The sequence below is a fragment of the Mixophyes fleayi genome, chromosome 2, assembly GCF_038048845.1.
Source record: "Mixophyes fleayi isolate aMixFle1 chromosome 2, aMixFle1.hap1, whole genome shotgun sequence".
Taxonomy (NCBI): domain Eukaryota; kingdom Metazoa; phylum Chordata; class Amphibia; order Anura; family Limnodynastidae; genus Mixophyes; species Mixophyes fleayi.
Window position 1 is genome coordinate 14,107,353 of NC_134403.1, and position 22,671 is coordinate 14,130,023.

The 22,671-nt window shown below is 42.8% G+C and overlaps 1 protein-coding gene across 2 annotated transcripts in view; it reads left to right on the plus strand.

Annotated features, from left to right (window-relative positions):
• The window catches only part of FAM168A (family with sequence similarity 168 member A), a 41,787-nt gene that overhangs the window by 15,727 nt on the left and 3,389 nt on the right, over positions 1–22,671 (plus strand). The window contains exons 2-5 of one of the 2 annotated variants that reach the window (XM_075198528.1): positions 3,559–3,639; positions 16,210–16,335; positions 20,814–20,956; positions 22,282–22,456. In XM_075198528.1, the coding sequence (XP_075054629.1) occupies positions 3,559–3,639; positions 16,210–16,335; positions 20,814–20,956; positions 22,282–22,456 (525 nt within the window). The remainder of the gene's footprint in view (positions 1–3,558; positions 3,640–16,209; positions 16,336–20,813; positions 20,957–22,281; positions 22,457–22,671) is intronic. The other variant, XM_075198529.1, reaches the window with a different exon arrangement.

The following is a 22,671-nucleotide window of genomic DNA, read 5'->3' on the forward strand; positions in this document are numbered from 1 at the left end:
AAGTTTAGTTTACATGTAACTTAAATAGGGTAAACCAATATTGGCTATGATCATTGAGATGTCTGTTAGTCCGTGGCCATGTCAGTCCGTGGCCATGTCAGTCCGTGGCCATGTCAGTCCGTGGCCATGTCAGTCCGTGGTCATGTCAGTCCGTGGCCATGTTAGTTTGTGGCCATGTTAGTCTGTGGCCTTGTTAGTCCATGGCCATCTATTTTGGTAACTTTGCATTTTTTGTTCTTGCCCATCTTTACATATTGATTTTGGCCTATAACAACCGTAAGGAAATTCCAAGTTTCATCTGTTCATCATAAAATTTGTAAAAATGCTTTATTTGGTCACGGACTAACTGAAAATATCACTCTCTATTCTAAAGCAAGAGTGACTTATAAATTATAAGTTAATTATAAAGCTTGTGTGCCTTATGCATTAATACAACATGGCTTGTTTCTTCAGGGTCGCAGCAACGTGAAAAATGCAATGCATTGTGGGAATCCAGTGTTGCCGCTCAGTTACAGGTATTTAGATATAAGATGTGTTGTACCAAAGTTACACATCTCAAAATCAAGGGGCAATTGCAATAGATGTAATGTTTTACATTCATCAGATAGACCAGATATAAACTAATTTTAAGAAACTGGACAAAATTCTCTTTACAATACTTCTATTTTGTCTTCATATTTGATAATCAGAATTGTCCCCCCCTTAGATTGGGTAATAGCCCAAAATAAGATTTATAGTGCGATATAGAAAGTGACAGGTTTCACATGCCAGCCTCCTCGCGATACCACTGTCTGTAAGGGTGATGGCGGTACGGCTGGGTGCCCTCATACGGAGGGGCGAGGGGGGTAGTATTGTGATGTGGGCGGGGAGGTGGGAAGTCACAGGCTTACAGGAACCATTAATACGGTGTCTGCTGTAATTCGTACAAATGCTGTATGATGCCAAACGAGATTTTTAGTAATATAGTTATTAAAATTGTTGCAAAAAGACGCAAATTGCAATGTGATTAACTTTATGGGCAGTTTAAAGAGGAGCCCTGACAGTGTGATGGCAAAAATGCCATGCTAAGGTAGATTGTGATGGGCTTAATCTGCCACCCTTCTTTTATCTGTCTTGGGGTTTACTCATTAACCACCGTTACTGGTCACTCCTGCTGGTGTTCTCAGACACCAGTCACCGACTGCCAACTAAGTACTAGTTGTAGGAGAGTAACCACTGCCATCACCGACTCCTTCACCGCCACCTGTAACCGCTTATTTCTGGGTACAGTGTGTAGCTGCTGCAGCGCCTCTTTGCTGGGGACTATGGCTGGTTCCTCCCGACCACTTACTATTCCAAAAACATACTAGTAGGTTAATTGGCTGCTACTAAATTGACCTTAGAGTGTGTCTGTGTATGTATGTTAGGGAATTTAGACTGTAAGCTCCAATGGGGCAGGGACTGATGTAGGTGAGTTCTCTGTACAGTGCTGTGGAATTAGCGTTATATAAATAAATGATGATGATGGATTAGGGCTGCGGGGTAGCGGGCAGAGCGTTGATATAGGATGCTGGGTTCAAAGCAGGACTTCCAAGGAACGTATACAGTTTAGCTGTTATCTGTTAGTTACAGGATACAGCTGGCTATCGGCGTTGGCCAGAATCTTGAAGCAGTGATGTTTATTGCTCAAGGATCGTTGTAAGGACTGTTACACACCAGTGTGAAAGGTACTGGTGATCATACAGAAGTACACCCAAGGAATACATGGACAATACTGCTTTTTTTTAGTTTTTGCACAATACCTGGCAGGAGGTAATCTAGCCTTTTGCACTGGATGATTCATGCAGTGAGCACGTGCATCAGCCTGGAGGGGTTTCACACTTACAGCTAGTGACAGGGGGAGAGTACCTTACCCCACCCTGTCCATGGGCTGCCAGGGTGAGGGAGGCTCTAGGGTGGGATATTTAGTCTTTAAATCTCCCGCCTAAAATCCTTCTCTGACGTCTGGCTCCACGGGATGTGTAGCCAGAGCACTGGGGCAGCAGTCCCTGGACTGCCGATGCTGGAGCTCTCTACGTGGCCCTTTGCCTGCTGAGGCCCCCATGAGGCACACACAATGCATATTTAATTTACAAAGAGATATTTAAATACCTTTTTTGTATCCTCTGCACTTGATCGCGGGTTTTAACCCATTCGGCGCTGCAACAACTGGACAAAAACACTTCTGGCACGAAGGCGGACACTTTTTTGTCTCGTGGAACATGAGGGGTCCCGGCCATAAGATATAGGTGCTGAGGATATTTGGCAAATGCTGATGCTGCTGTTGCTGAATTGAGCAGATAAGAACATGGTAACGCTTTAACATTGCCTTATTAGATAAGCCTGTTCGTTGTATAGTGAAATGAGCGGGGTCCTCTACCAGCACAGATGGTTGATATGAGGAAATGTATACATCCAGCTCGCTTGGTGTATTGTACTGAGCGGCGCTATATAAAGGGTCCACGTTCACTTAGAGAAGAGCTAGCAGTACGGGGTGAGCTACACAAGAGCTTTATATTAAGTGACTCGCAGCTCTTTATTCTGTGTAAAGTAATATTGATCTCGCAGTCGCCGCTCGTTTCAGTGACCTGCAAGTCCTCAGAAATGCAGTTTGTGTATAATGAAAATCTTATCTGTGTCTGGCGGGGCCCCGGGCTGCCATTTAGTCATTCCAGCGCAGTGACATTTCTCTGCCGTGCATTATAATGCAGGCAGAGGATGGTCCTATTACATTCACATGTCCTCTACACGGGAACTGTACACCAACAGGAAGGAGCGCGGTCTCCAATGTATGTTTAATATGATGTTTTCATGTCAACAGGAAAATGTATATATTTTATAACATTATTGCTTTGTGCTTTTTCTTTTGGCAATTACTTTTTCTCATAATATGCAGCTGTCAGCGTTGTCCTTGTTTAACATAAAACTGGTATTTGGGGAGAAGGGGGCACAAATTAATAAATAAAGGAATATGGAGCCCTCTGTGACCTTTCATAAGCCCCCAGGCCACTGTACGGTATTACACAGTGTGTAACACATCATTCTGTCCTTCCATTATTATATTCTGTTATTCTGATCGTCCCTCCATCATCTTTCTGTACTTCTGTAACATAGTCCTATATATGGGATGGTTTAATGCCTTGACTTTTTGCATGTATTACTTCTGTCATGTATTTTGTATTATATTATGCTATATTTTGCTTTTTATTGCATGTGTATCTGCCAACCCTATAATAAATCTCTCCAGGGCACAGGCACAAGAGGTGGGAAGAGTGATTTAATGAACACTACTTGAGATAAAGATCAGGCTCTTGTTAGTGGCTATAAAGCATCACACACAGACCTCAGATAGGGGAGGGCAGGCTCTGTGGCATTCAATATTCTTATCTGTCATCGCTGATTTTTGGTTGCATGTTTCAGGCAATTAAATATTCTGCTAAATGAGCATTTTTGGTGTTGATTGTTTTAACCCCTTAACGTCTCATTCCTGGGAGGATTTCTAATGCTTTAATCTTATGATCGTTGTCTCTCACCCCTTAGGTTACCCCGCTGGATACCCCACAGCTGCTCCTGCTTATAATCCCAACATGTATGCCGCCAGCAGCCCAGGCTATGCCCCAGGTAAGAATGCCTCCCGCAGCCCCGGAGGACTCTCTTCAGCTGGCTTCAAACATCGCCAAGCTGTTCTTTCCCTCATCTGCTTCCTTTATGTTTATTTCATGTCTATTGTTTGTCTGAAGGAGAGGTAAGGAGTGAGATGTGTTGTTAGATGCCTGCGGTCTCTGCAGGGAGGGCAAGGAGCTGGGTAACGAGTGGTGGGGTGCGGGCGCCATCGTGTTTCAGAACAGAGTGTCTGTACCCCCAGCCGTCTAAACACACAACTTTAGTCTTGGGATTCAAAAATGCAACATAAATCGGGATTGCTATTTACACTGTGAACGTCGCTCCGTGTCAGTAAGCCGCAAATAATTCCAGTGTGCCGGAACTTTACATTTTTAAATTTAATATTTCATGACAGCCATTTCCACATGGCAGTATGTTAAATAAGTAACAGGGTAGCATTCATGCAGCGAAGCAGACGTCTTGCGTTGAGGTTTAGGTTTTCTACTCAACTGCAGCAACGATTGTATATAATCTTGTAGCTTATTCGCATTTTCCCCCCAAACCGTGTCGAGTGTCGTACTGCTGCCTATGCACTGTGTGCACTTGATCTGATCACTTAAGCTGGGCCTGTTACATTGAATTAACGTCCTGTAACTGCACCAAAAATTTCTGACCTACTTTACATCAGATCTAGTTTTTAAGTCCTCTTGTCTGCCCGCTACTGATCATTTGCTGTCATTCTTCCACATATTCTATATACAAGAAGCAGGTACAAATCCACAGACTGCCACAAAGTATCTACACCTTGCTGTTAGTCTCTGCAATCTACAACAATGCCCTGCCCCCTCTCTGACATCATAGTTCTGCCTCCTGTACATGGTACACTATAAGGCCTAGGACCAGGGATGTGACATAACTGGGAGATGCTGGCTGATTTCAGATAGTAGAAACGCCCTGCCCTCTCCGCTGGTGACATCATAGCCCCGCCTCCTGTACATGGTACAATATAAGGCCTAGGACCAGGGATGTGACATAACTGGGAGATGCTGGCTGACTTCAGATAGTAGAAACGCCCTGCTCTCTCCGCTGGTGACATCATAGCCCCGCCATACTAAAAGCTTGATACACTAATGCCAGTGGACACCGTGATGTGACATAACTGGGGAATGGGGCTTTATTTACTGGCTATATTCCCCCAGGGGATTGCTGGGACCCTGCGGCTAACGGCGATGACCCTGCGGCTAACGGCGGGTACCCTGCAGCTTTTCCATTTTTACCTGCTGCTGAAAAGTGCATTTCAGTGCTAGCTGTGTTTTATGTACATGAGAGGAAGGAGACAGATTCAGCAGGCATTCTGTTAGTTAGCGCTGTATAAACGTCTCCTTGAAAAACTATATATCGTCCATCGGAGTCTATGAGGTTTGTAGGAAAGCTTGGGCCTCACACAGAAGGTCATGTCCCCCTCCGAAAAGACGGCTTTCTAATTAGACAGAGGATAAATAAGGTGAATGCAAAAGTGTAATTTCTGTTTGAACACGTGATTACATGTGTTATCATCTCTCTTTATACATTGTTGCTGTAATGTTACTAAGCAAATAAAACATAATGAATTGTATTTCGGTTTAGTTACAGCAGTAAAAGAGGCCATTTCTGTTTTGCTTGAAGACTTTATAACGTTTCAGTGATAGTAGATTACGGCAGAATAACAATGTCTGCGTACTAATTGCCCTATAAAAGCTACTGAGGAAGGTCTGTACGGCTGACTGGCTGCGGTTGAATGTTATAGGCGGCTCTCGGCTTTTGTCCATATTTACAAGAGCCATTTTATGTAGCCATGTTTGTTTTGAAGTGCTCTAATTACGGAGGGGCAGGTTCTGCACGCGCTGTTTTGCTGCTGGTGTGGATTTGAGCCCAGCGGGGCGGACGGCGGGGGCTGTGTGTGTGAAACGTAGTTTGGAATTTTCCCCGTGGGTGTCTGATGAACTGTATAAAGAGGCGACATTCATCCCGGGCTGTGGAATAGGGGCTCAATCGGTGGGGTTTGTTTATACCCTGGATCTGGTGTGAGAACCGTTCAGGAGGCAGAGCTGCATCCTATTGTCCACCAGTGTTCTATGTTAAGTCCACCACTGGGTGATTATGGGGGCCTAATATCAGACAAAGCTTCTCCTAGTGACCGGGGGGCAATCTGCGGCTGTCCTCCTGCTATGTAATGTAGTTCCAATCTTCTCTTATGTAATGTCACAAATTTTGAGTTCCGGAATTCTCGCTGCATTCTCTCTGTACATGTTACATTGCAGTGATCTCCCCAAAAAATGTTGCCAGCCGGGTGGCATAAAGAAGCAGCCGGGTAGGGGCAGTTGTAATACTTTGCAATAAATAATGAATCATGTTGTTGGTTATTGCCCACACCTGCGAGGACTGGTCAGACTGGTGGTCAGTGGTCTAACACACACTGCTGGCTGTAGTGCTCACATAGTGTCTGTTCTAGTAGGAGAAACAATGATTTATTCTATCATAAGAAGACTCTGTTGGGCCCCAAGAGCCGGGTGGAGCCCCCGGGAAATAGGGCCGGGGAGAAAACTGCATTGTATTTCCTGCAGGGATTTAATCCTATAACAAGTTTGGAGCATGATCCATGCAGCCTGTGTTGTGGGTGTGTAAAGTCTTCTTGTGTCTGCTAGTCTACCCATTGAGATGCCATTATTCACATGGGTGTGACTGTGTCCCCCTCCTTAGGCTTCACACTATTAATGTATTTTATATGTATGTCACACACCCAGCTTACCTCACACCTCTCAGACCACTGAGCTCTCCCAAATGCTCCTTATTAAATGTGGATGTTTTGCACTTAATTCGGTTCTGCTCTGCGCTCTCCACATTATGGCAAGTGCTACGAGTTTCCATTCCTAATGTCCGCTACATAGAACCCACAGATATGCTTGTTGGACCTTCTGGACGAGGAAGCACCAATCGCAAATCTTTACCAGAGAATCGCTGTTCTCCAAAAAGCCAATAGCCCCAAGATAGATGTCCTCATCTCGGATCCACTTCATCTGAATATTTTAATATTATATTTGTGAAAAAGTTGTCTCTCGATACCGAGGGTGTCCTGGCAAGTTGTAGAAGGTGTTTGGTGGGAACCTTCGGCAGCAGTAATTTGCCCTGTTCTTGCTATAGGCACCTTTCGTGGAGAAAACTGATGGCATCAACGGTACTGAGAGTTATCGAAATCCCACGTGGAAATTGTAATGAACTCTGTAAATTGGGGATTGCATTGTTCAGTTATGTTTTTCCTGTTATAAGCTTCAAATTGTTTAATGAAGTTAACAAAAGGAACAAGTGAAAAGTTAATGATTTTTTTTTTTTTTATATTTATATTTTTTACTTATCCCAAGAGATCAACCATAGAGAGAGGTAAAACTTCTATCTGTGAAACCAGGGAGCTTTGTATTTCCAGGACACTTATTTGAGGGCAGCTGATTAGGAAGTTTTAGACGTAACTGCCCGCAAATGACAGAGCAGATCGGCCCACAAAGACCCCCTGTCCTGATCTAATGACCTCATCGGACCATCTGACTGGACACCATTCCATGAGGCTGATGGTGCCACTTTATATTATCAGCAGCTATTTATATAGCACCACTAATTCCGCAGCGCTGTACAGAGAACTCGCTCACATCAGTCCCTGCCCCATTGGAGCTTACAGTCCAAATTCCCTAACATATAAATATGTTTTTGGAGTGTAGGAGGAAACCGGAGCACCCTGAGGAAACCCACGCAAACACGGGGAGAACATACAAAGTCCACACAGATAAGGCCATGGTCAGGAATCAAACTCATGACCCCAGTGCTGTGTGGCAGAATCGCTAACCATTAAGCCACTGTGCTGCCTGTATTATATATATTAGAGCCTGTCCTATACTATCCTAGGGCAAAAATACTTTTTTTTTTTTTGCCCCTTTAGAGCTTTCAGACTTTATTACCGAGTTGAAGAATAATTCTAATTCCTTGCAGGACCCTCTGATTCTGTTATTTTGTTTAAAGTTGATTTAACAATCACGCAAGCCAGGGTTTGTCAAACTCTGCTTTATTATGCTGATAATGAGCATTAACAGACGAGAGCTTGGTCATGCTGCGTAAATGTGAAGTTAAAATTCTAGATTTCAATGGTGGGAACGGCTTGACCTATGTTTAATGTTTTTTTCCAGGCTTTTATTAACTAGTGAAAAAAGCACAAAGAAGAAATTGGATGACGTAGCGTCTTTATCTGTGTTTCTGAATAGCAAATAGTGCTGACATGTCTTATGGTGGTAGACGTGCTTATATCATGCTGGTCATTCAGGAACCTCCTCCTTGGTCATGTGACTGGACTCTGATGAATATTGGTTCAACCCACAAAATGTCTGCCCCCTCTGTGTACGAGACCATGAACAGCACCTAGTGGCCAAATCGTTGTGGAAAATGGAGGAATAACATTACCTTTTCCAGGGACGCAGCAGGGACACTGTTTAATTCAATCACAGTTACTCGCTATATAGTTTTAAATGATTTTTTTAGTGTATTATTTTAACCCTTGTAATTTTACCTGCCAGTCATTACATTCCTCACTATTACTGCTCTCATGGCGATGAGATACCCGGAGATAATTGCACAACACTTACACACACTGCCCAGTAATTTCATGTTTGCTGGGAACTTACAAACGCATTACAAGTGGCTATTACTGTACTAAGTGCAGTTCAGCACTTACAACACTGTAAATGTAAGAACAGGAAATTATCTGGTCATTAGACAGATAACATCGTCAAGTTATGGACTGTTAGTGTTACTTTGGCTCCGGAGGAAATAGGAAAGGATACAATCCTTGTGATTTGTTTGGTTTCCTCTCTTGATGTCTGTCCAGCTGAAGGCGATAGGAATTCCCTCCATCATCGCTGAATTGTTTCTCCACTTCCTGTACAAGTATTGTGATTGGATTCTCTTGTTTGTCACCTTATGTCCAGACTGCAGCGATGGTCGGTCTAGTGTTGTGCGGGGAAGACGCGGCTATCACTCTGCATTCTGCTCTTCATTTTCTATTAAACCACTCTCACACACACTACAATGCGAAGACCTTAGATGTGTGGTATACCAATCCTACCAGATGCTTTGTGTAAAAGTCACAATTTTATATATGCCACATGTCACAACATTTTCGTGGGGGACTGTTTTTTTTTTTTTTTTCTTTTTTAGGCCTTATTAAATAAGTGTCACGTACGTTCCATTCCGTCACGTTATGGGAGCTTGTATGTGTGTAATACTGAATAGTACACACATGATGGGTCATACGGCATCATTCAGGATTTTATTTTATTTTTTACGGCTCTTGAAACCACTTCAGGATGATGACATTTAAGTGCTTTTAACAACCTTGTCCCGCTTGTTGAGCTGTGATTGTGTGACCGGGTGTTAGGTGTAGTTGATAAATATTTGGTAGTTGGTATTTTCAGATATTTAGTTTATGTGTTGTGTAGTGTTCAGCTCCCGTTGTTTCAGATTATTCCATAGATCTTCCTGTGTTTCTTGGATCATGTTTGAAACATGGACAATGCTTTCTCGTCTGACAGACAAGACTCAGACAAGAGCCTATACTTACCTATATTTCCTGCATATAGCAACCATTTGATTGGCTAAAGAGGGGAAATCCCTGTCTTATTGAACAATTCCCACCAATTAGACACAGTCTAGCATGTCCGCTCCTTTTAGTTCTAAAAGTATCCTTATGGGTATACCCATAATCTTAAAAACAGCAACAGCTACTCACCAGTGCAGTTACCCCTAACATCTGGCTAGTGTTGACAGTATCCACTTGTTACATTTGCTTATTAAAAGGTATTTTCACTCAAAAGCTATGTTGCCCAAGTGAAATAATTTTGCTGGGTGCTCTAGCTCACTGGAATAACTCCTGGTACTTGAAATAAGATTTTGGCCTTAAATCCCCTGTTGAGAACTCTGAAACACACTGTTGCTGCCATTAGTCAGAAAATCAGAAAGGTTATGAATCGCTAACCTTGCTTTGCGACATCTGCAAACTTGGAAACAATTGGTGAAATCCACATTTTGTTTCCATGGTTACATGGTTAGTTATTCACAACATATTAGCCCTATTTCAAGCATCAGGAGTTATTCCATTAAGGCATAATTATGGTAATTAGGTAACATCAATTGAGTGCAGTTACCCTTTAAGAACTTTTAATAAGTAAAAGAAAATAGATTATAATAACATATTATTGACCATTATGCTATTAATATATTCCATATAACTATGTCTAATAATAATAGAAAATAATAAGTAGGGACTGTAACTGGGAAGGATAATAAGGGCTAGATGTGGATACAATTATGGTTGAAACTTTTAACATGTTTCCCAAGCTTTTTCTTATTTCCGCGCTTGTTCATGCACAAAACTACTGCTGAGCCAACGAGGGTGCGAACGCTAACTTGTCGTGATGAATATTAGAGACTATACTAGACTGTTTCTCGGAAATGTCAGCCCAGCAGGTTAGATGTTGCAGTAAATGTTAGACTGTGCCGTGCGGTCTGGGAGATGGGGAGTGAGATGGGTTCGTCAGCTCTCCTGGTGGGAATATCCTATGGAGCGCTGGGGTAATGCCATAGGAAGCGTGTCTGCCCGATCGTCATGCATTCAATCTTAAAGTGGCAGAAAATAAAAAGCATACTTTGTCTCCCTGTGATTTCACCTGTCAGGCTATACAGAAATAGGCATCCTTGGTTACTTGCAGCATCTGATATATCTCCAAAGATCTGACAGACATCCCAGTGCCTGACTCTTGTATGAAGGATACAACGTGTGATGTTCTAGAAATGCATTTTCTCCATGTGACTTTAAGAATATCTTTAGCAAGTTTAAGGCTTTCTGGGCATAATACATATTTCTTATATACTCCTCTCTTCCCCATGAGACCTCAGTCTGCGTTCAGCAGACCCAGCACTTACTAATTAGTGGGGACTGTGTAATGATCCAATGCAGGGCTAGATGTGATAACCAGCTCTTCAAAGGATGGCCACTGTGCTCTTCCAGCTGTAATTTGTAGCCTGACCTGAAGAAGTCCCCACTGACTAAGTAATAGGACCCTGCTGAATTCAACACACAGCGGCAGTCACCGGAAAGGCACCGCCACCAAAGTACTGGTGGGGGGTATATAGCAAAATAAAAGTGGACAACTCTCTTAAATATTCATAGTAAATCCCACTTAAATTTACTAACTGTTCTGGGGTTACACAAAGTGCCTGTTAAACCATAATGCACCTTGGAGAACTATTTCCTATATTAGGGATAAAGAAGATGCCGGTTGTACATAGGGTTTGATTGTGTTATGCAGCTAAATCACATTCACAATTAAAGAGGACATGTCTGCTGTAATGTATGAGAATGCCGGCTTCCGAAAAACCTTTTTACATGGATATCTTCCAGCCGCTTATTTGTAGGACACGTCTGCTCGCAGTGATCGTTACACTGACGCACACAAAGCGCTGGCAGGTTATTGCAGCCATCCATTAATATTCCTGACCGAGCTCATCAGCAGAAAATGACTGGAGACTCTGGATTATTAATACACCCCTAGTGCACCCAGGAATTTTACAGACATTAATCCCATTACAGCTTTCCACACCCAGACAATTTACTAGAATCCTTTGAAAAAGCCACAGAATTAAAGACCAAGTTTCTTTACATTAATCTTAATTCACATCTTGCAAATGCTAATACATAATGTCATGTGTGTAATTGTTGTCATGTTACTCAGTACTGCATTGCGGAACATGTTGGCGCTTCATGTGTACATACATACAACAGTGTACTCGTCACTTTTCTGTATACAACAACTTGTGCTTTAGATGATGTCCTTTTTTATCGAGTATATAAATAGTGTTGTGTTTCCAATGCTGTCATTCCAGGAAGATAAACATTAGTGTTGAGAGAGTGATGTATATGGGATCCACTAGCCACAGTGCTTAGGGTTCTGTGTGAGGGGTTTTCCTTCATCCCTAAAATATACTAAATTTCATATAAAAATCCCCCCAGAATTATCATCCCCCACTTCATTAACTTATTTGGTGGTCATGTCTGCGTATATGACTTTTACATCCTCATTAAATTGTTTAGCAGCACTCCTCACAGTAACCGCTGGCAGAGACACTTGGTGATCATGTCTGTGTATATCACATCCCCCTTCTCATTAAATTGTTTACCAGTGCTCATCACAGTAACTGCAGGCAAAGACACTTGGCGATTATGTCGGTGTAAATGACATTTACATCCTCATTGCTTAGCAGTGCTTCTCACAGTGAATTTTCTGGGTAATGGCTTTCTGGCTAACAGATTCCACACCTGTATTATATTCCACAATTGTTTAATAGGAAGCAAGGAATTAGTGTAAGTTACGTCAGAATGTTGTGTTGGGAGATGTAAATGTGAGATGAAGGTGGCTGGGTTAACTAGTGCAGTGGAGGTTACCGGACAGCACAGGCTGCAGATCATTGCACCAGCACACTGGCATCTCTCGGCTTAGAGACTGTCCCTTCATTTATTCTTGGTGGCTAACGGCATTATACGTATAAATGAACCCTACGGTTTTTCTAAATGAGCTTGTTAATAGTTCAGTAGCCACAGACGTAACATTTGTGCTTATTTTGTGGTTGGCAATACTGTCTGCACAAGTTTATTTTAGAATGTAAAAATGCGGTTTGATTCAATGATCTAGAAAGATTTGGCTCTTCTGAGCCAGTTGCAGCGATATCTGTGCAGAGCTGTCATGGTTCATAGCCTGCTGTCTCTTTCTCTATTAGATGTCTTTAGTTTACAGCAGCCATAAGCAAACTGTGGCTCTCCTGTGTTGGTGGAACTAGAAGTCCCAGCTGGCAGGACATGCTGCTACTTGTGGTTCGACAGCACCTGAAGGTCCTCGGGTTTCCTAACCCTGATTTTCTAGAGGCGGCGCTGGAAACGCTGCAGCATCCGTAGACCTTGAGAGTGACAGCTCAGCAAATTACAGAACAGCGAGAGAGGTCACATTGATCAAGCAGCAATATCTGGGCTTGAATTACATTTAAGAATTACATTCACCTGTCATTTGGAAGTGAAAGCCTCTGGGTAGCTGCCAGCAGTAGCGATGTGAGACTTCACTAGGCTATCAGACTTTAGAACCAATGTCCGCCCATAATGAATAGATGAGAGGTGATAAAAGGGTTGTGGAGAGGACAATCATTAATCATTCATTTTTAAGATCCCCCTTTAAGAAAAAAAAAAAAAGACACTTTACTCTCCAAACTACGTGCCTGGCTAATGAATGCTCTGCTGCCATTGTTCTCAGTATAGCCAATGTTGGTGGGTTGGCATCTTCATAGATGGATGCATTGTTGGTGTAGATTCTATGTACATTTCTGTTAAATTGTTTTAAGGGGTCTATTTACTAAGCTGTGATGAACCAGAAATATGGAGAAAAGAGCTAATGGCCATCACGGCTCTCTTTTTTTTTTTTAATTTTTATTTATCTAGGGGTTAACCTGTCTAACGCTGGTTCCTGCCGTGTGAACCAGTTTTGATTTTCACCGCCAGCCTTAAAAAAAACGAACGCCATCCTTAGATGGCGTCAGCTTACCTTTATAATGGAGACCTACAGACTCCATCGCCACTGGAGAAGTGCCGCTGCATCCAGCGCCAGGTCAGGTCCTCCATTCACCGTCAGTGTTGAGCTTTTAGTTCTAGGATGGGGTCTGCAATGAGCCCTTGCTCCAGCGGTATTCAGTGATGCAAAATTAATCTCACTGTGGCCCACTAGCTACTACTGATATATAGACCCCTAAGTGTGATTACTGCGGACATCCACATAGGCTTTGTTGGGTTAATGTATATATATATATATATATATATATATATATATATATATATATATATATATATATATATATATTATACTTTTTTTTTTTTAGTTGAATTACAAACATGAAAAACGATCCACGTTTCAAACGCTGTGTGCTCTATATCTAAACGGATATATGGTGCCAAGGTGCTATCTCACAACAATCAAGGGCGCATCCAGGCAGCCAGTGTTGTAATAAAATGTACAAATATCTAGTGAGGGAGGTAATTCTGTGTATATCTCGCTGCTTGTAAACCAGATAACCTTAGTCACAGTGGGTGTGGGGCATGAAGTCAGACAACTAGTACACAGGGGGCCATAGTCTAATTTATATTTTAAATGCTGGTTGGAGAAAAGAAGGCAAAAACAGGAGAGGAAAATTTAAGTTTACCAACTTTTTCTTAGAAAAGCGTTATATAACATTTTTTTAAAAAAAATATTTATTTTGGTTGGTCAAATAAGCAAACACAGGGAATTACACTGTATTATTGTTGTACAGACATATAGAAACAGAGTCAAAACAATAAAATCGACATGCTGTACATAGCTTATAATGAAAAGCAACCATTTTTACAATTTTATATGCGGTATCAAATAATATATAACTGTAGTGAAAGTGAGAGATACGGGGATGGGGTAGACGGAGGGGAGTTAGTGGGCGGGAAGACCACAAAGCAGGGATATGAAAGAGCTCAGGAGGTGGAGAGTAAGTAGATGGCTCAAGACGGTAAAAGAGCAAAGCGTATAAGGGAACCGTGTTCACCACACATGGGCCCTCATCACAGGACTAAGGGTTAGAGGGGAGCGAGTGTTCTACAAATTGCCACGGAGCCCAAACCTGGTTGAAAAAATGGCCTCTATCATGGAGGTAATAGGTAATCTGTCCCATGGCTTTGATTTGCTTTTTAAGTGCTGTTAGAGAAGGGGGATGGGGGGGGGGGGAGTTTTTCCCCAGTTTAGTGCGATAAGGGATTTAGCTGCTGTTAGTATATGTGTAGCTAATTTTTGGGAAAATTTGTCGAGCTCTGGAGGAGGACAACATAGTAGGAACACCCAAGGGTCCTTCACAACGGGAGCCTCAAATAGAGAGTTTAGAAGGCCACAAACCGCATCCCAGAAGGAGGAGATAATTGGGCAGGTCCACCATATATGGAGCATAGTTCCCATGTGACCACAGCCCCTCCAACAGTAAGGTGAAGAGGAGGGAAACATGCAATGAAGTTGTGCAGGAGTGTAATACCAACGATAATAGATTTTGTAGGAGGTTTCTTTAAGTTTGGTGGATATGGAGCTTTTGGCTATCCCCAGTCTCATGTCATCCCAAGCCTCGTCATCCGGACGGCTGCCAAGATCCCTTTCCCAATCAGCCTCATGGGCCCTCGGAGTAGGAAAGACAGCAGCGATAAATATACCATAAAGTTGGGATATCATACCTCTCTGCTCAGGGTGATTTTTACAAAGATCTTCAAAGGGTTTTAGGTCTCGCAAAACATAGGTAGGTGGAAGGGACCGTAGGAAATGACTAATTTGGAAAAACTCAAACGGACTAAGTATGCCGGATAGGGAGCGGCGTTGAAGTTCTGCCAGCGGGAGCCAGTGGCCTACTTTGGAGAAATCTATCGGAAATTTAAGGCCAGCTTGAGTCCAAAGACTAGCTCTCGCGGCGGAGAGTCCAGGAGGCAATACAGGATTGTGCCAAATGGGGGTTAAAGGGGATAGTGGTGTGGTAAGCTTCAGTTTAAGGGAGTGAGAATCCCAGAGCTTGATGTCAAACTTGAGAATAGGGAGCATTTTGGATGCAGGAGGGCGATGTGTAGGGGAGAGACGGGCAGGGTAGTATAAGCCGATTCTATATTGAGCCAGGAGGTGGAGCCTGAGGGGGCATATGAGGTAACAATGTGCGAAAAGTGGGAGGCCAGGTAATATAGCCTAATATCAGGAAGGCCTCTGCCGCCAGAAGAGATTGGCCTTTTGAGAATGCTGGCTGATCCGTGGGGGTCTATGATTCCAAATGAAACGAATGAGGGATTTTTGAACGTTAGAAAGGAAGGAAGCAGGAACTGCAACTGGCAATGTATGAAAGAGGTATAGCCATTTAGGTATAATAGACATTTTGATTGCTATGAGCCTGCCCAGCCAGGAGATAATGAGGCGTTTCCAGGAAGTCAGGTCAGAGAGCATCTTAGCAATACATAACATTTTTATAAGACTTTAACGTCCAAATAAATGAAAACTGGAGTAATAAAAGTTTGCAGTAAAACAAAAAGGAAAAAAACTGTCGTGTGAAATAATGGTTTGTTGAAGTGTCGTCTTCAGGGTCGTGAAAACGGTTTATTTTTTGTTGTGTTTTTTTTTTTTTTTAAAAAAAACATGCACGTTGCAGATGGTGTTTCCCAATGAAGTTATTCTAAAGATTTGCATATAGGAAATTAGATTAATTAGATGATGTGACTTTGACACCATATAGTAAATGTATATTTTTCAAATTTCTTGCTGTTAAAAAAATTTTTTATTACTTTTTACAATTTTTTTTTTTTTAATGAAGAGCATTTTTTGAGACTATCCTGTAGCAGGTGGTCCGTCTCCCTGGCTGCTCTTTGAGGAGTTACATCTTCAGCGCTCCGTGTGCCCGATGTGTAACCCTCTTTTCTATTTTGTTTTTAAGCAACGCTGCTGATGAAACAAGGGTGGCCTCAAACGTCTTCATCCTGTGCCAACGAGGGCACTTTCCACCTCCCTGTGGATTCTGCGACTGAGAACAGGACCTATCAAGCATCTTCTGCCGCATTCAGTAAATAACTTATTTTCTCTTCTTTTTTTTTTATTTTCCATGTAAATTGCGGAGTAATTTGCTGACTGAGCACAGTGGTCTAAAGTGGCTGCAGAGCATTCGAGGTTTGTCAGCGGCCTGCCCAAGTTATTTTTACATCTGCGGCGGCGTCGGGAAACCCCCCTGTAACCAGCCGTTATGTTCATAAGTCTTATTCAGTCCGCGCTCTACGTGTTCTCGGGACGGTCTTGATTTGGACATAAAGCGGCTTGTAATCATTACTATAATTCACAACGTGCATTAACTACAGTCCCCAAAACACGGACCTCTCGTTTTTACCCAGTCCGTTCTCAATACAGTCTGATATCTCTGTGTTGCCGAAATGTTTTCGGTCTGTTTTATAACAGGGTGACGCTAGCAGTTGGAGTCTGAGAAATGTTGATGGGTTCTTAACCTGTTGGTCATAATCCTAAAATAAAATGATTCCCTTTGCTATGTAGGGTGGCCTAGTCAATATCTTATTTTTGTAAAACTTGTTCACCAGCAGCCAATAAGCGACAATGCTATAGTTAAATTTTTTGTGCATTTATATTAATCTCCGTTCTGTTGAAATTAAGGTAATGTACTTAAATATATAGTCCATCTCTAAACCCCACCACCGTACCCCTACTCTGTGGTCGTAAAGGGGTTTCCACCTTCACCTGACTTTTAGTTATTAGCTTGTACATGTTCTCCTGCAACTTTCACTAGATACATGTTTTATTTTTTTGCTTCCGTTACTTTCTCATATCAATGATTATACATTATTTATTCAAAACTGAACCAGAAGTTCTAATTTAAATACTGGAGTTGAAACACCTAAAGGCAGAAAATGTAGAGGAAGGTGAAGGATAGGAGACCCCCTCTCATCTCCTTTTTTTTTATTTATTTTTTTGAATGCAATGTAAGTAAATTATATACATCACTGAGGCTCTATCTTCCTACTTACTGTATTGATATTCTGCATTCTTATGAATATTGGTCAGTCCACAAAATGCTTTCCTCCACTGTGTATGTGACCGATGCAGTGCTGACAGGACTGTGCTATTAAAGTGTCTCATTGTATCCTGGAAGTATGTATGCAGGAAGCTGACCCGGAGAGAGCATAGAGCCTGCCCTATAATTATATGTTCTCTCCCGCGCCAGCTTCCTCTATAACTGGCTGTTCTCTTGCTGTATTATGCAGGAAGCTGGCCCGGAGAGAGCATAGAGCCTGCCCTATAATTATATGTTCTCTCCCGCGCCAGCTTCCTCTATAACTGGCTGTTCTCTTGCTGTATGCAGGAAGCTGGCCCGGAGAGAGCATAGAGCCTGCCCTATAATTATATGTTCTCTCCCGCGCCAGCTTCCTCTATAACTGGCTGTTCTCTTGCTGTATGCAGGAAGCTGGCCCGGAGACAGCATAGAGCCTGCCCTATAATTATATGCTCTCTCCCGCGCCAGCTTCCTCTATAACTGGATGTTCTCTTGCTGTATGCAGGAAGCTGGCCCGGAGACAGCATAGAGCCTGCCCTATAATTATATGCTCTCTCCCGCGCCAGCTTCCTCTATAACTGGATGTTCTCTTGCTGTATGCAGGAAGCTGGCCCGGAGACAGCATAGAGCCTGCCCTATAATTATATGCTCTCTCCCGCGCCAGCTTCCTCTATAACTGGATGTTCTCTTGCTGTATGCAGGAAGCTGGCCCGGAGACAGCATAGAGCCTGCCCTATAATTATATGCTCTCTCCCGGGCCAGCATGCGATATATATGTATATCTGCAGGAAGACAAAAGTGCAATATCATAAAATACAGGAGGGTCCATAAGTGTGGAAACACCCTTTTAAAACGGAAATGAGGAAGGAAATATTAATCCAGTTTTTAGCGTCTCATCAGCAATTTATATAGCGCCACTAATTCTGCAGCGCTGTACAGAGAACTCACATCAGTCCCTGCCCCATTGGAGCTTACAGCCTAAATTCCGTAACACACACAGACTAGGGTCAATTTTATAGCAGCCAATTAACCTACTAGTATATCTTGAACATGTTGAGATTGTCTTGATATCTGGAGAACGAAGCACACGTGCTATAGCAAATTATTTCAACCAACGTCGCCTAAATAGGCCACACATTGGTCACAGTGCAGTTGGCAAACTCCTTGCTAAATTTTAACAAACCGGATCAGTTGCAGATAAACCAAATAGTGGGCAAGCAGAAACTGCTACAGATGAAGCAATAATAATTGCTGTGCTGGCATCATTTTCAAAGAGCCAACAATGTAACGCTCAAAACCTGTCTCTTGAATGTGGGGTTAGTCGTACGGCCATTTTGAGAATTTTGTCTACACATAAGTGTCAGATGGATTATTTGGGTGAAGTTGGTTGAAATCATTTGCTATAACACGTGTGCTTCGTTCTGCAGATACCAAGGCAATCTCAACACGTTCTGTTTGTGTTTGTGCCATTGTCATTAATGCCACTGACTGCAAAAGAAAACTCAGAACGTAATTTTATTCATTCTTAAGTTTTAGCTAACAAAGAACTCCATTGTTTTTCTTATGAAATTCGGCATCTGTTTGATATCACATGACTACTTTCTCATTTACAATTAGAGTTGCATTCAAGATGGCCGACTTCACCCAGATCATATTTTATATTTCTTTACTCATTTCCATTTTAAAAGGGTGTTTCCACACTTCTGGACCACCTTGTATGGTCTAGATGTTATATATCTAGATATCAAACTAGTTCGGAGGATTTGATGAGTCTGGAATAATCTGTATTTACCCTTGTAATTCTTATTTGATCCGTTGGAGGAAAGGAGGGAGGGGAGAGGTTCTTTGACTGGCCTAACCTGTGCATAATTTGCATAATTAATTTTTTTCACTGTTAATTAACTTTAATAATTACTAGTTGCAATGTGTTACTTTGGTGAAAGTTGGATCTTGTTTATAGAATATGATTTGAATACATCATGTATGTTTTGTCTTTTATATGAGGAGTTAACATTTAGGGATGAGATATCTTTTTTATTATTGTTATTTTTTTTTTTTAAAACATATCTCCCGGGTTCGGCTTCCTCTCTCACTGGCTGTTCTCTTGTTGTATTGAGTGCGCTGACCCGGAGAGAGCATAGAGCCTTCCCTATATTACATGGTCTCTCCCGGGTTCGGCTTCCTATCTGACTGGCTGTTTTCCTGTTGTATGAAGTATGACCCGGAGAGAGCATAGAGGCATCCCTATATTAAATGGTCTCTCCCAGGGCCGGCTTCCTCCCTCATTGGCTGTTCTCTTGTTGTATGGAGTACGATGGCCCGGAGAGAGCATAGAGGCATCCCTATATTAAATGGTCTCACCCAGGGCCGGCTTTCTCCATCATTGGCTGTTCTCCTGTAGTATGAATTACAATGGCCCAGAGAGAGCACAGAGCCATCCCTATATTAAATGGTCTCTCCCGGGGCTGGATTCCTCCCTCACTGGCTGTTCTCTTGTTGTATGGAGTACGATGGCCCGGAGAGAGCATAGAGGCATCCCTATATTAAATGGTCTCACCCAGGGCCGGCTTTCTCCATCATTGGCTGTTCTCCTGTTGTATGGAGTACGATGATCCGGAGAGAGCATAGAGCCATCCCTATATTAAATGGTCTCTCCCGGGTTCGGCTTCCTATCTGACTGGCTGTTTTCCTGTTGTATGAAGTATGACCCGGAGAGAGCATAGAGGCATCCCTATATTAAATGGTCTCACCCAGGGCCGGCTTTCTCCATCATTGGCTGTTCTCCTGTAGTATGAATTACAATGGCCCAGAGAGAGCACAGAGCCATCCCTATATTAAATGGTCTCTCCCGGGGCTGGATTCCTCCCTCACTGGCTGTTCTCTTGTTGTATGGAGTACGATGGCCCGGAGAGAGCATAGAGGCATCCCTATATTAAATGGTCTCACCCAGGGCTGGCTTTCTCCATCATTGGCTGTTCTCCTGTTGTATGGAGTACGATGATCCGGAGAGAGCATAGAGCCATCCCTATATTAAATGGTCTCTCCTGGGGCAAGCTTCCTCTCTCATACTAAATGTTCTGTCATGGACTAAGGGGTTTGCTAGCTAATTAAATGTTGAACCGGTTAACACAGGGGTGGGCAAACCTGTCCTCAAGGGCCATATCCAGTTCATGTTTTTAGGATTTCTTTAATCATGTACAGCTGAGTTAATCTATTTGGCTGGGTCAGTAATTATCCCACCTGTTTCTACAGACAGAAATCCTAAAAACATGAACTGGATATGGCCCTTGAGGACAGGTTTGCCCACCCCTGGGTTAACATGTTCACTTTAAATGAAGTCTCTGGAGATTCCTTACTTCCTTTTCTGATGTACTGTAAGGGGGGAGAAGAGGACGAACCTATAGAAATGTTTATATGATCAGTTCTTGTGCTAATGTTGTCCACTTAATTATTTAATAGCTCCCTGTGTTTTTCTTTGTTTTTAGGGTACACTGCTGGGACTCCATACAAAGTCCCCCCTACGCAGAGTAACAGTGCTCCACCGCCGTACTCTCCGTCCCCAAACCCATACCAAACAGCGATGTACCCCATCAGAAGTGCCTACCCACAGCAAAACCTATACGCCCAGGTAAGCGTATCAGCTGATCAGATACAGTGTTCCCTGTAGATACAATTGGCCTTTCTGTCTGATAGGATTCAGGACAAGCTGCTGTAGAGCTGTGCAATCAATAGGAGAACAACTACATTATCATTACATACATTGTCATAAGTGACCGACCCAAACATGGCCACTGTGTACTCCAGTCAGTTAATTCAATGCATGCACCCAATATGTGTCATCATTGACAGTATTTCCATTTCATCCTGCCCGATCTATTCTGATCAGTAATAATAGTCGTCTGGCTGTATATCTCTGCTTGTATAATACCACCTTTCCCCTCTCTATGTACGTTGGATGTCCCGCTAATTGCCTTCAAATATCACTATTGCTGTACTCCCAGGAAAGACTAAAGCACCTTAATATGTAGAGCTTGGAGGAGAGCAGCACGTGGGGGGATCACTCTACAGAAAAAGAGAAATATTAGATCAAGACGAAATGCGCCAAAACTGGAGAGTAGCAAGTTTAGGGCAAATCTGCAGAAGTTACTTTACCTAAAGGGTAGTGGATAGGTGGAATAGCCTCCAGACAGAGGCGTTAGCGGTTGATACGTGGGGGAATTTAAACATGCGTGGGACAGACACAGGGCTATCCTAAATCTGAGATGATAGGGTCTGATGATGGGGATAAAATAACTGGACGGGCTAAGTGGTCTTATCAGCGTCCTGTGGAGAGGGCTTGCTGGCTGCACACTAGAAAGCTCTCACATTGACTGGAGTAATGTTGGCTACACACCCTGTGGTATTATAGTCAATATTGGAGAATCCGCCCAATGTGGCAACCAAATGACTTGATGCTCAGTAATGATCCTAACTTAATCAAGATCATTATCGGGCATGTTGGTAAAAGCATTAAGAATGTGACCACTGCCTGTCATCTTTCAACCACATTAATAGGGACCGTGATGCTGGATGTAATCCAAACACTGATTTGTCAAATGACTGGTTCTCCTCAAACCTGGCCGTTCGCGAGGAGCCAAACTGACCAATGATCCCGTTTCTCAGCCATCATGGACAAGATTCAATTCAACGCGATGTGTCTCTGGAGAACAGTCTGCGGAGACACATCGCCTCGATGTTCAGGCTGAAATCTCCACTCATTTCTCCAATCTCATCAAAACATCGAGGAGATGTTTATCGACACTTCGCTCTGAATTGAATCTCTGATATCACTGCTTGGTTTAGCTATTGGAGCACAATCATGTTATGCTTTGTTAGAGAAAGAGACGATTGTATAACCATTTGTCCTCCACCCAGATATCTCTCTCTAACCGACCTCTCGTGTTTGCTCCCCAGGGCGCTTACTACACGCAGCCCGTCTATGCGGCACAGCCACACGTTATCCACCACACCACTGTGGTCCAACCAAACAGCATTCCTTCTGCTATTTACCCAGCTCCCGTAGCTGCACCGCGATCTAACAGCGTCGCAATGGGAATGGTCGCCGGGACCACCATGGCTATGTCTGCAGGTAGGTTACAGACCTTGTAGAAACCAAAGACCTCTGACGGTGGGAGATGTACAATATTGTGTTTCCAAATCCTTTATTTAATGTCTGATCTGTGTTTCCAAAACAAGCACTAACATTGATCCCCACTAGAGGGCAGCAGTGTTCTAGATACTGTAAGTATATTGTCAGTGAAGTTTGCTGCCTTGGTTTATTATAGGGATACACTTGTGAATTTG